The 14,117-nt window shown below is 43.8% G+C and overlaps 1 protein-coding gene across 3 annotated transcripts in view; it reads right to left on the reverse strand.

The window, feature by feature from the left end:
• Positions 1–3,542: 3,542 nt before the first annotated feature.
• Positions 3,543–14,117, reverse strand: part of spock1 (SPARC (osteonectin), cwcv and kazal like domains proteoglycan 1) — a 99,009-nt gene continuing 88,434 nt past the window's right edge. For 2 of the 3 annotated variants that reach the window (XM_041944105.1, XM_041944104.1), the window contains 5 exons: positions 8,741–8,860; positions 8,187–8,408; positions 7,435–7,497; positions 6,694–6,831; positions 3,543–4,927 (listed from right to left, as the gene is read on the reverse strand). In XM_041944105.1, the coding sequence (XP_041800039.1) occupies positions 4,731–4,927; positions 6,694–6,831; positions 7,435–7,497; positions 8,187–8,408; positions 8,741–8,860 (740 nt within the window). In that variant the 3' untranslated portion in view covers positions 3,543–4,730. Of the gene's footprint in view, positions 4,928–6,693; positions 6,832–7,170; positions 7,314–7,434; positions 7,498–8,186; positions 8,409–8,740; positions 8,861–14,117 lie in introns of those variants that run through there. The other variant, XM_041944106.1, reaches the window with a different exon arrangement.

Genomic DNA, 14,117 nt, shown 5'->3' on the forward strand with positions numbered 1-14,117 from the left:
CTGCTCACCTGAAAGTTCCAATTTAATTTATCACTGTTGCCAGGAGTGAAGCCACTGGAACCGCTTATGAGTTGTTTCTTGTTTAATTTATTTAGCTGAGGGCTACACCCAGCAATTTAGTGCTATCGGAGGGACCTCACTGGCAGAGTATTAACGAGACCAGTATAATCTCTCTCTAAATTTGCAAATTTGGACTAGTGTTGTTGGTTACCACATCGATGCGAACGATCCAAGAAACCTCCACCGGGGGGCATGAGGGGGTCTGATCCATTCAGACGCCCCACAAGTTGGCTGGTGCAGCAGCAGCCAAGCACGAAAGAGAGTGCGAGTGGAAGTGGTGGGCTGTGACAGATTAGGGAGAGATGATCCCTGCTTATTACAATGTCTCTGCCAATTACATAGGCGGGCTTTAGACCAGTGATCCTCAAATCTGGTCCTTGGGCTCTGGAGCACTGCTGGATTTCTATTCTGTCAGGTAGTTAATTGTACTCTCCTGCGGTTGTGGGTCGAAATTGGTGCTTGATCACACAGCTAGAATGAAAACTAACTGGAAGAACCAGCAGCAATCTGGACCCTCAGGACTTTGGAGAGCCACTTGGACTTTTCACCTGCTAAAGTGGCAATCTTGGCTCATGGCCCAGTTACATGGTGGGTATGCAAAATGAGGCTGTGAGGAGACTCCATTTGCAGGGTGGTCTTTTTTTTACCGAAGTGGTCTGAACTTCTCAATATTAAGAAGATGCAGCAAAAGTTAAGGCGCTAAATGAAGTTGATTCGAGTGAGTGATGACAGATTTACAGCTGCTATAATCAATCACTTTAGCTTGAAAACGGATCAAATGGCTTGTGTTGATGAACCCACAGTCACTCTTCAGTTCCTCTCAGCTCCATGGAATATTTCAGCATCTTTCACTTGACTGTTTCACTTCACTCTCACTGGTCTCATCAGCGTAGTTTTCAGCCACAGAGGAAAAGATTTAAAAAAACAACTGTATGCTACCTGCCCAGCACACAGCGACAGGCAGACAAAGTTAGTGACTTCCTGGTGAACACAGTGGAGCATTTAGCAGCTTAGACGTTGGTGGGTAAGTTAAGGAGAGTGAATATTAGACTTACACTCATCAGGTGGCCAGAGACGGGACTGCAAAGTTAATGCAGATTTAACATTCAGTGGTTTGATTAGGGTGGTGACAGGCTTCCTCATACACAGTCCATCAATCAGTCATGTGACTTAAAATCACTATAGATACAAAGCTAAGCCAGGTATAAAAAAAATCATCTTTTTTTATAATTTGTGTTTGTTGAATACAATACTTTCTTTTAACGCATTCAAAAATGTACAAGAGAAACATAAATGACCATATGACTGATTTATGGACTGTACAGTATGTAAGGAAACCAGAAGCAACCTCACACACCACCTTAATGAAGGAAAGGTAGCTGAAAACATTTGGTGCATGCTGAGCTGAGCTTATGATGGACTTACTGTTAATTGAGCATTCTCAAACTGGAAATAGTTAGATACATTGGTTTATCAATAATCATATCAAAGGAAAAAGACAAACAGCCTTCTAATGGCAAACTAATAATTACAGAAACATTTCACACGAAATAGCAAAGTTCCTTTAGCCGCTCTCTTTTGCCCCAAAAAAGACCACCAATTGTGGACACCCCCCCCCCCCCCCCACTCGTAGCCAATCACCAGTCTCTATGGAGACCGATGGGAGGAGCCACCCGACAGGGAAGCCATCTGTGGATAATAAAAAAAGCAGCCAGTGGAGAAATGAAACAGAGGAACAGAGTGCCCCGAGGATAAAACACAACCACGCATCTCCCTTACTGAGATGAAGATGGAACTCACTCCAGGAGAGTGAGTGGGAGAGCGGAGGGAAGCAGAAACAATAATGAGAGTTTGTGAGAGTGCTGGCGTGTAAAAGATGTGGCTTACGGTGGCTGAAGGTACAAGTTAAGAGGAAGAATAATATGCCATCAAAATTAGAATAGTCTGGGCTTTTGATCGTTTGAAGACACCCACATTATTCGTAGCCACATGATACTCTCATAAATTTAAGGGTGTGATTTCTTGTCATTCCTTTCACTGTACTGGTGGAAATAATTGGGGAAACAAATGATGTGGAAACACAACCTGTCACACCGCCTACAACTGAAGGATGGGACGACAACCTGGAGAAGGCCTCGGATAATGCACAGTAGCATATCTAGCTCTTTTTCTATTTTTTGGAAAATAGCCTAAATGATATGGGGACACAGCCTATCACACGTTAAAGGAAAAGTCTGACATTTATTATCTTTCTTATGGAGAGTTAAATGAGAAGACTGTCGCTCCTCTTGTGTTTGTCTGGTAAATCTGAAGCTACCGGCCAATTTAGCTTAGCACAAAGCATGGAGCAGCTAGCCTGGCTAAAGGAGATAAACATGTTAATTTGTTGGCTTTAGAGGTTCTGGTAGGTTGATTTTATGACCTTTGGACAGAGTCAGGCTGTTTTCCCCATTTCCCATCTTTATGCTAAGTAAGTTGCCTGTGGCTTCATATTTACCGAACAGACACGAGAGTGGAATCAATCTTTTCATCTAACTCTTGACAGGAAAAATGATAAGTGCATTTCCCATTTTCCTTTAAGGTATGATAGGCTGTATTCACCCATCATTTCAACTATTTTCCAAAAAAAGAAATGAAAAAGACACCTGTCATATTGCAGGCACAGCTTTGGTGAAAGGGGGCCCATAATTCCCATGAGGAAAGGAATAAGGTTGGTACAATCCAGAAAAAAAAGGCATGTGATGAGAGATGAACAGATGCAACATTTTCTTTCCATCTTTTGTCATGTGGCCTGATGACAGATGATGCTGCACTGGCCAGGGTCCCAGAATTGGGTGATTATACACCCTCCACAGCTTCTGGCATAATTTGATGCACATAGTTAAATCCATTGTCTATTGTATCTGGCAGGGTGTGTTGTGAACTGCTGAATAGGCTGTTTCAAGCCAGAAGATTTGGTTGTCCTTTTAGCCTCCGATTGTTGGTACAGTGTGTTTCCAAAGTGCTGAGCGGGCAGTTTCAAGCCAGTGGGGTCAGCTGTCCCATTAGCCAGTGATATTACAAAAACACTCATTAAGCTTTTATGTTCTTTTGAGCACTGCCGCCTTTGTGATTCTCCTCTCTCAGAGGCAAGTGATAAGAGTATTTTCTGCCGCTACCATTTATGTCAGCTGCTAACAGGGGAGGCTGCTTTCTCAAGGTTGGAAAAGGTCAGAATTGATGGAGGGCTTTGATTGTTCTACTGCAGAGAAATCTGAGCGCCAGAAAAAATAAATCCAAAAAGCATGAGAAACTCACATAAACACGTCTTTGGTTTCCTAGTGAGGGTTAGGATGTGGTTTTATTTCGTCATGATTTGGTGAAAGGAGATGAAATGTGAGGCTTGTGCTGAAAATGGTAGACCAGGAGAACAACAGACACATGGACACAGACCTGTAAGGTTCAAAAGACACCCAAAGTGCCACTTTACTTAAATTTTCAAAGTTACAAATAAAAGTTCACTTAGTTGACATGGTGAAGATTTCAATTTTAAATCACTGAACATATCCAATGTTGGTAGGCAGAACAGAGCCTCTCCTCTGCCTGCCCGACTTCATGTGTCCTCCCAGCTCAGGAGCAGCTTCTTCCTCTAGTGTCCTTGCACAGTCAAAGAGCCTCAGCAGCCCTACTGACCAATGCGTAAAAGCATAGCTGGCTGAGACGCCCCAGATTTGGACTGTAGGCATTGCAGTTCGCTTTTCTACACTGCTATCGCTCTGCAATGCAACTTCCTACCTCCTGAGATTGGGAGAAGAACCAAAAAGACACTAGACAGCATCAACATAGCAACGACGTATTGTAGCAGCCAAATAGGCATCACTTTCTGTTTGAGATGCATAGAGCTAGACCTGGCCAGGTAAATCTCTCTTTTACAGAAACACGATGAGAAACATGCAACAACAACGACAATACATCATTAATCTCATTGTTTCCTGGGCTTTCTGGGACATTCAAGATCAACGATTAAATAATTTACAATCCTCCATGAAGTAACAGAGAGAGAGAGGGAGCATCTCAGAGCCTGGGAACGTGTTGTGGAAACATCTTTGAACACTGGAAGGAGCCCGACGGTGGAACACAGAACATGAGAATGAACCGCTGATGGAGGTACGGGGAAGGTAATCCACAATCTGGCCTTCCTGGAGGAAACATATTTACATCCAGTACATCAGCTAATGTATCTGGGCTCACAGACTGACCAGAGGCTCTGACATGGACAGACAGAGAAAGGAGAGAGGGGTGGGATAAGAGAAAGAAGGAGATAGAGGGAGTAATAGAGAAAACAGAGAAGTGACTCCATGTTAGAGCAGGTTAAAGAGCACAGGTTTGGGGGGAAGGTAGAAGCAGAAAGTGGACAGCTTGAGCAGAACTCTGACAGGGTCTTGACAGTTGTTGAAATCTAATAGGCTCTCTGTTTTCTGTCTGAGGAAAGAGCGAAACACTTGAAAAGGAAGAGGTTCACTGAAGAGGGAGATATGGGTAAGGGACAGAGATTACAAGAGCAAGTTCAGGAGCCAAAAGATGGACTGCTGCCAAGGTAACTGGAGGAGGAGACATTGGAATGGCTTCAGATCTGTGCTGAGTTAACGGAGTTTCCTGGTCGGCTGATGGCAGATTAAAATGGAGCGGAGCTACCAAATGTAGCCGATCTCGTCATCCTTATCGTCTTCCTCGTCCTCGTCGTCCTCGATGGCTCCTCTGGGGTGAATCCGGCCCCGTCTCTTCTTCTGCCGGCTCCGAACGCTCTGTGATGGCTCCTCCTCCTGGTCATCGAGGAGGACGACTGCACCGCCGCTGCCGAAATCCCCCGATGTCTCCTGGTCCTCATCTGTAGGGAGATACATGACCAGATTAGAAGCATGGAAAGATGCTGATAAATTTGATGATAAAATTTGGTAAAGACATTCATGGTCCCCAGAGGAGGAATCATAATGGCTTTGGCGATCCTCTGACTTTTCCTGTTGCGCCCCCTGCAGGTCAAAAGGGTTCTTGCCTCCTGACTATCCACTGACTTTTCATCTTACATTACCATGAGGCTGACATCATAACTCTGATTTCTTCACTATTCATCATAAGTGGCGAGCCAAATATAAGACCGATCAGTGTACTGTATATATTCTGCTCATATTCAGACAATTAATGGTGGCACAGGAGAAGATAAGAAGAAGTATAGACACAAACCTCCCATCCATCATTCCTCCACTTAATACAGAAGAATTCAGAGTCAAGGGGTCTTTTAACTAGCGAGGTGTTCGGCCGAGCTCAGTTACATCAAATTACACCTGCAAACATTTTGAAGCTAAATGTTTTTTGGCACTAATGTTGAATCCTCTGTAGCTACAGTGGAAACAGGAGTCATTATCTCAGCTGCTGCCTCCAGCATTTTGTGAAATTGGGACCTCAAAATCCTCCTCAGTTCGGTTCAAGACAGCCTGTTTACACCTGGGTACATGTGTACTCTGGTCGAGTGGCGCTTACAGTGTTAAAGTCTGTTTGGTGTCTTTGTGTTCAGGCTCTCGAGCAGAGAGCTCCTGCACTGCTACCTGTTTGTTCTACGCAAGGCCGAATGGGAGAACTCCAGGCTGCTCTAGCCTGAGGCCACTCAGCCAGAGTTAGATGAGCTTGTTAGACCGGAGACGAAGGACTGCTGCTGTCAGTGTGTGTGTGTGTGTGTGTGTGTGTGTGTGTGTGTGTGCGTGCGTGTGTGTGTGTGTGTGTGTGTGGTGACCAGAGAGACACCTCATCAATACTGGAAGCTGCAATTACTGGCTTTGGCATTAGACTGGCATTCGAGTGAGCTGTAATCTGTGACTGTGAGGTGGCTGTTTGATTGGTAATCAGTATGTCTGCCTGGATTCTTTCTTGCTAATTATTGTTCTTTTTTTCCCACAGAGAAATCCCATGGCCATTGATTTGCAGCAAAGTGCATCTATTGGCTTTTTGGCGATTCCCTTTGTATTTCCACTGCTGGCTTATTAACCATGACTTTGACATATCAAAGAACTTAATTATATATATTCTTTGTCTAAATGCATCTTCTTCCACGGCAACATCAGCCAGCAGTTCAGGTGTTTAGTCTCATCCAAAACGTGCAACTCAGTCACTGCTGCAAATTCATGTTTTTAACAAATCTTTTGACACTGCACTCTGCTGACAAGTGTGATGGATTTTCCAACTTGACTTGCAAGGCACTGGTGTTTTATCAGAGGTACATGAGCAGAATATCAGAGGCAGATATAATCAGACATATGACTGATTCAGAGCCAGTCTGGCTGCAGAGGCATGCCTAATGTTATCTATTTCCTAAATGATCACTGATGCTTAGATACCGGTAAAGATACAGAGAGGCACAGAGAGATATTGAGCAAAGAAATAGAACAAAGTAGGAATTGTGGTGCTCTACATCATGTTTTAAAGAGAAATCCTGCAGTCTCTCGTGTGTACCAGCACCAGATGCACAGCAGTCCACTTGGATCAAAGCACTAACTCTGAAAGACAGCTAGACAAATGGGAGACAATAAAGGCAACCACAACACAGCCAAAACCCTTGTTTAGCTATATGAGAACATGTGGATGTGTGTGTTGTGGTCTTACCACAGTTGGGGTTGCCTTGTTTTCTGGAGCCAGCGATCTCGTTGCCGTATTTGTCCACACACCAACACTGGCCGGTGCTGCCGTGGCACTGGGTTGGTTTAAAGTAGCCCTCCTCAGTACAACGAGGGATGTAAGAGCCTGGAGATGGAAAGAGGACGACAGGGAAAATAAGGTTAGAGAAAGAAAGTGAACATATGAGAAACGGGCAGAGAGTTGAGAACATTAAATGAACCGAAATCGAGGTGGAACCTGATCCCTCCTCTGCAGAGGCTGTGTGTCCTGTAGTTGTGACCAAAGTTCTTGTGTATTCACAGAGGGAGATCAACAATCAATTACTGCTGTGAAGGTTGCAGGACAACAACCATACATCCTGCTTAAAGGGAAGCAGTCACTTTCAATAACACGCACACAAAGCCATGCACACACGGACACACACACCTCGTTCTGTTACCTTCATTTGACCCAGTCCAAGCTCATTTTTCATGCTGTTTTGTTGCGAGCTGGACCACCAAACGATCCGCCCGGCGGGGACAGATGACATGTGCACAAAAAGTCAGGATGTGCTTCATAGTGTGTGCACCGTATGCGTAATGCCACTGACTGCTTTTGTCTGCTTGAAACTACCAAAAAGAGAAACCATTTGTTCATGCTGGTGTGCGTGTTTGTTAGCTTTAAAAGGTGGCGATGTTGGTTTCTTAGACGGGACTCAGTGACTGACAGCTGTCAATCGTGCAGACTGACCTATGAGGCTCTTCCTTCGACTCTGGTTCTGGATCCTGCTCTTCTCAGTTTGGCAAGGCAGTCCTACAACCAGAGAGCATACAGAGCAGTTCAATTAAGAGAGCATGTTTAGTCTTTCCCCCAGGATTATCTGAAACAACTCTTATCTGTCTGTCTTACCACCTACTCCATAGTTTCTGTGACTTATTACACACACAACTGGTACCAGTACTATCTACTTCATTGTTTTTATTATTATGTTATTATTACATTCTCATCAGTTATTTCTCAGGTGCATGAGGTTGAATATGTTTTACTGTTTTTTGATTGGTGAACTAAACAAAGACGATAAAAGCCAAAAGGGAAAATGAGCAATCAGATGATTTTATTATATCATGTATTCAAATCAATAGAAACTGAAAATAGATGCACTGAAATGTCTATAAGCATTATTATAAGTAATATAATGATTCTTTATTGTATAGAGAAGCTAGGAAGTATGCTCATTTAGTGTTGAACTAGTAAGTCATCTGCTAAATCTATTGGACTTTGCTGCTTTACATGTCTCCATTGGTTTCTTCTCACTTCAGTACCAACTGAATACCTGCTTGAGGTGAACACATTGTCATTATGTGATCATTGACATACTGTGCACGTAAGTCAACACATTTAGTACCGCTTAAACTCTCGATCTCCTCTCTGCCTTTGCCCTTTTTATGTCAGCATCATTCTCCAGCAATCACTTTTTTCCTCAGCCCTCTCCCCCTCCTCACCGTCAGGCTTCTGGAAGCAGTAGCACCACTCGTTGTTAGACAGTTTGCCGTCCTTGAAGGAGTCACAGGAGTTGAAGAGGGGCTTCATGCACAGCTCATACTTGTCCAGGTAAATGGCACTCAGCTCTGATTGGTCCAGCAGGAGATCAAAGTTCATGTCCAGTTTGTTGAACATCCAGCCCAGCGAGTCCTTACAGATGGGCAAGATGCTGGTGTCAAAGTCTTGAGGAGAAAAAACACAGAGACAAAAAAAACAGATTGAAAGAAAATGTTGAAGTGAACAGTTTTGAAACTGCATGTCCAGGTCACTTACATTTTTATCTGCTTCGAATAGCACTCTGAGATTTGAGTGTGTGTGTGTGTGTGTGTGTGTGTGTGAGCGGTGGCACAGCTGACATGTGTTCAGACATGTTGACATTACGGAGAACAGAACAGGGTCGCTGTCAACATCACCAGCAGCCCTCATGAGGACTGAAAAGTGAAGCTGCTCAACAGAAAAGGGCTGTGCATGCACACACACACACACACACAAATATTGTGGGGGATGTACTCACGTCCAGTGGCGGAGTCGAGGCTGTCAGAGGATTTGAGGTCTCTGTTGGCGTCGAGGTGGAGAACTCCGAACCAGTCCTTCAGTCTGGCAGCCAGACTGTGGAGCTCTGTGTCAGAGCAGGCTAGATACACACACACACACACACACACAAGATAATGAGGAGAGGGGAAGCTGTCAATGCATTGCTGCCATTAGAGGAAAAAAAAACAATTCTTGCTCCTTATCAAACTTTCATTTCATCGCTTCTGTGTGCTTTCCCCCTCTGCGTTCTCTTTTTCTCATCCAACTCTCCTCCTTGAGCAAACACACACTGACCTGCTGCTATCTCTTGACAGTTACCATAGGAACCCAATCTGACATACACATACACACAAACACAGGAATACAGTGCGAGCAACGTCATCTCTATCAGTTGACCATTTAGTGTTCATGTTTAAATGAATGATTTCATTCATGTGGGAAACTATGCACTCGTGGTCACACACACAAACAGTGGACATTTGTCTGTTTAAAGTCCCACATGTCATCTTTCCCCCAGAGGAAACAGAAGCTGATGCCTTGCAGTGAGAGGTCACTTGATCGCTGCAATTTATCCTCAGTGGAGATGAATCTGTGTGTGTGTGTGTGTTTGTGTTTTTATGCATGGTCACACTCCTCTGCGCAACTAAAAAGAAAGCTGATCCAACATCGTCAAGCATGCTGATGCTGCTCTCTGTGCTGCTACCCAAAGAGAGCACAAACTGAACAATATGTTTAATGATACCGCTAATTAAAAGTATGCACCAGCCTCTGTCACAGCCAATCAAATCCCTCGTTCCATCGGCTCCGTGGGACTGACAGGGTCTGCCTGCAATTCAGGCAGACCTCTGCCTCTGCCTGTCGCCTTCCGCCTCTCTGTCTGTCAATCTCCGTCTCTCTTTTTCTTTCTCTCCTGCGTGTGATTGACATATTTTTTCTCCCATTCTGTTTCTTTTGAGGGCTTGATAAATGTGCCTGAAGGACAAGAGCCATCCTCCACCTCGTGCTCCAGCTTTGCGCAGTAGGAGGTTGTTAACATTCCGGTGGCACTTTCAGAATTGAGGTTTGCTGCAAAACATGCAAAGGTTTTGAGCGTTCAGAGAGTCGCGTCGAAATCCAAATTAAGATTTTAGGATTTTATCTTGAGAACGACTTCTAATTCTTGGATATGGTGTCACAAAAGAGGGAAAAACGCACTGTTACCCAATGCAAATACACTGAATCCTATAGACGCATCAGGCAGAGAGAAAGATAATCTCATTCGAAGTCTCTCTCTGTGTCTCTCCCTCACACACGCATGCACACACACACACACACACACACACACACACACACACACACAGGTATTTACTCTAATAGAGAGTACAGGACCCAGTGAAGACCTGGATTACACTGTCAGTAGACATCTGTAGCATGACATCAAAGGTGCTGCAGACATGTCACACATACCATACACACACACACACACACACACACACACACACACACACACACCCTACAGAGCCAGTGGGAGATTTTAAGCAGGAGTTTCTGTTTTTGTCAAGTCATATTCCTCATTCTATCGCCAGACCATGTCCTGCATCCTAACAGGGACTCAAGCATGTGCGTACACACACACACACACACACACACACACACACACACACACACACACACACATACAAACATATGTATTATAGTTATAGTTTGGGATTGTGTCATTATTGCAGCTGCTATAAAACAAGAGGACGCCCCAGGTAACAGACTGCAGCTGCAAAAGGGACAGATAACATTTATCTGGTCTGGCTATTCAGGTGACATTACCTCTGGAATCCCAAGGTGGTCTGTGTGTGTGTTTGTGCGTGTGTGTGTGTGTGCGTGTGTGTGTGTGTGTGTGTGTGTGTGTGTGATATAACCCTTCAGGACCAGACAGATAACATTTCAAAGTGCTCTTCATTTCCACGGTCTGGAGCAGAGAAAGAGGGAGCAAAATACCAACAGCTAAACATTATCTGCCTTCAATTAAAATTCCTCCTCTGGCAGAAGTGTGGGTCTGTCACACATTGCTCTCGCTTTATCCCCCATGTTCATTCATTTGACCGTTCTTCATCCCCACACATAGTTTTCCTCTCATTGTCTTCCTTTCTGTTTCCACCCATTTCCATTTCAAGCACTGTCTGCTTTTGTGATCCTTTTGTTGCCTTTGAGGACTTCTTGCTCATTTCCCTCTATTGACTGTTCATTTCCAATCTCTCTCTCTCTCCTCTAACTCTGTCAATTTTCTGAGATTCAATAGAAGCCACTTATCACACCTGGCTGTACCTAACTCAGTTTCTCTTAAGACTTAAAACACCACTTTGTTATGCCCAGCTCTTCTATTACTTTCTCTCACCTAAATTGCTTTGAGTGCTTCATTTCCCATCTCTCTCCTGCCACATCCTACTGTAGAGTCCAGAGTATTTCTGTTTTTCCCTTTGATATCCACGTTTGACTCCACTGCTCTCTCCATATTTTCCTCTCAAGTCTCTTGGATTTTGCACTACGGCCCACAATGAGTCTCGACGGACCCCTCTTATCTCTCTCGGTGTGACCCAAATTGTTTCGGACAGGCCCGACATTGCTGCCTGTGTTACAAGTCCTTTTGTTGGGCAATGAGACAGAAAGCTGGAGCTGAAAACATTCACGGGCTGAAGGACACAACACGCAGAGATAAAACGGCCTGTTAACCATTTCTTTCTCTCTCTCTCTCTTCCCCAGCCACAGCAGGGCCAGGCAGGCTTAAAGATGTCTGACACACAAACAACATCAAAGCCTTTCCACAGGCAGTTACAAAGATTACACTGTTATGGCAGAACTGGATTTGATGTGGAACTCAACAAGTGATACTGCTGCTGATCGAGCGTCTCAGGATCACTTCACAGAACGACACAAGGTTTGACATACAGGAAAAATGGGGTCATGGCGGCCGGAGCTGAGGTTGCTTTTACTCGAAAGCCTAAAACTGCAGTCACATTTGCTCAGTGTGAATTTAAAAAAAATGTAGTTAGACTGATTTACTACTCCCAGACACTTGATAAGCGTAAGCCAAGGTACGACCATGTTCATTTGTTCTGTGCTGTTAGCCTTATTTTCAGATATGCAGTCATGTTATGGATATAAGATTTATGCCTGTGGTATAGAGATATTTTAACAAGACTGTGTCTACAGTCATACCAGCTTTGCTGCTGCTTTTCAAACACTGTGCCCACTAATTCAGAGGCTCCCAGCCCGGGAGTCTGTATTCCTGCAAGGAGTCACAAGATAAATCTTCATGGGGTCACGAGATAATTAACAGAACCCGAGAGGAGAAAAACATAGTTCTAACGTTTGCTTTTCCTCTTTCAATCTGCTGATGGTTTTATGTTTCCATGCCTAAAATTGTTATTGAATGAAACAACCAACAACCTGAGAAAGAAAAATACCTCTTTAGTCGACCTGCTCACAACTAACACATTATGCAACATGTGATAAGGGGCCTGAATTAGACAGTGCTTCCTTTTAAAGGGTCACATGGCAAAAGAAATGGAACTAAATGAGCAATTATTTTGGCTGATTATATAAAGCCTTTGCCGATATTAATTCCACAAACTATGCTATTGATTATAATTACTTATTAATTAACTTTATGTAGACATGTCTTATGCTGTGTTGCAATGTTTTTAATTAATTTCACTATTCTTCAATTCATAGATTGACCTGTGAAATCATAACTAGTGCAACTGGCATGTAAAACAAAAAGCAAACCACTGTAGCTACTCAGGACTCAACTTCCTCTGTTACAGAAAAAACAATGATTTCAGATGAGGACAAAAGAGAGAAAAATGAGGCTGATAATGCTGACACATAATCAGATTCAAGGAACTGAAGGGTCTCTTGCTTTGAATTTAGTCATTCATATGCGTTTTAGCAGCAATTATAATTGTCAGTGTAACAAAAGCTACAAGAGATGATGATATATAATAGGCAGAAATGAGAGAAGTCTTTGGCTGAAAGGTTGCTATTTCAGATCTCAAGATCTGAGAGAGAACTTCTCTCTCTCCTTCAAATATGAATCCTGGAGCATCCTTAAGCCTGCTTCTTCCTAATTGTTTCAGCGGATAAGCTCATGTGCACAGAGATGCAGTGTTACAGTTGCCAGAACTGATGTTGTCGGCTCCACTTGCCTCCCATCACAGACCGTTTGACAGTGGACTTGAAGCCAGGATGAAATGATAGTTGACAGGCAGCCAGACACAGTGGCTGCCTTCACACAGGAGAAGAGGAAGAATCGACCAGCGCTGCATCAAATATCACACACTGAATCATGGCTGGGAATTACCTTCTTATCCTTCTTCCTTCCTCTCCCCTGCCCTCTCACCCAACACTTCCTCGCCTCGGCTGTCTTTCATGCCTGCGAACTAAAATCAGTTAAAACCGGCAGCCAAAAAACCCACAAGCCATCGTTTGTTCACAGACACACAGAAACTACCAGTGGCATGTGGGAGAGTACAGCTTAACTGCGAGCCAGCACATAAGATATAACGTAGAAACAAGCTTTCCTCTACTTATCTGGCAGAGCAGAGTACAAAAGCTCTACATGGTTACTTATTTCATTTGTTATGAACTTCCACTAATAGACAGAGACCAACCAGATCATTTCAGGACCAAGAGCCACGTATAAGACGTATCAGCTACAGGAGTGCTGAGCTAATCAGAAAAGACGACAGTCCATGGAGAAGCAGCTATAATTTGCAATGTGGGGACGTTGTGGACAGTAGAGTGAAGACAAAGAAGACAATGAATTAAACCCCTACTCACTGAGATGCATCAGCATCTGTGCTTCTGAATCATACAACCATCCCCTCAAAAACACGCGTGACTTCACCTGGACACCATTCAATAGCAGCATCCAGGAAGCCGGACATCCTCATACTGCAAGAATGTCAAAGTGTGGAGGTTGGGGTGGATGGGTGGATGTACAAAACACAGGACTTTGACACTGCAGGCAGAGTTTTGTGTCCCGCCCTCTGCCTTATGTTACATTCAGCCCATTATAACACAAGGCAGAGGTTTTCACTGTGTGCTCCCCTCAGACAAAATCAAGATAATGAAGAGAAGTCTGAATAATGTTGACATGAAGTCATTGAATTTTGCTCCGGGCTACAACTTGAGCCCTCTTTCTTAGCCTATCCTTGTTACATTTTGTCAAAAACTATGCTGAAACAGAAATTAGCACTTTCTGTTGCAATGATGATCCTCAGCCAAGCTCTGAAGTTCTAAAGAGCGTCTCTTTTCCATGATTTCTAACCAGAATTTATGGATGTGAAGCTTTGAGTCACTGAGAATGTATGTATAATGTCTGT

Source organism: Chelmon rostratus, chromosome 9 (genome assembly GCF_017976325.1).
Source record: "Chelmon rostratus isolate fCheRos1 chromosome 9, fCheRos1.pri, whole genome shotgun sequence".
NCBI lineage: Eukaryota > Metazoa > Chordata > Actinopteri > Chaetodontiformes > Chaetodontidae > Chelmon > Chelmon rostratus.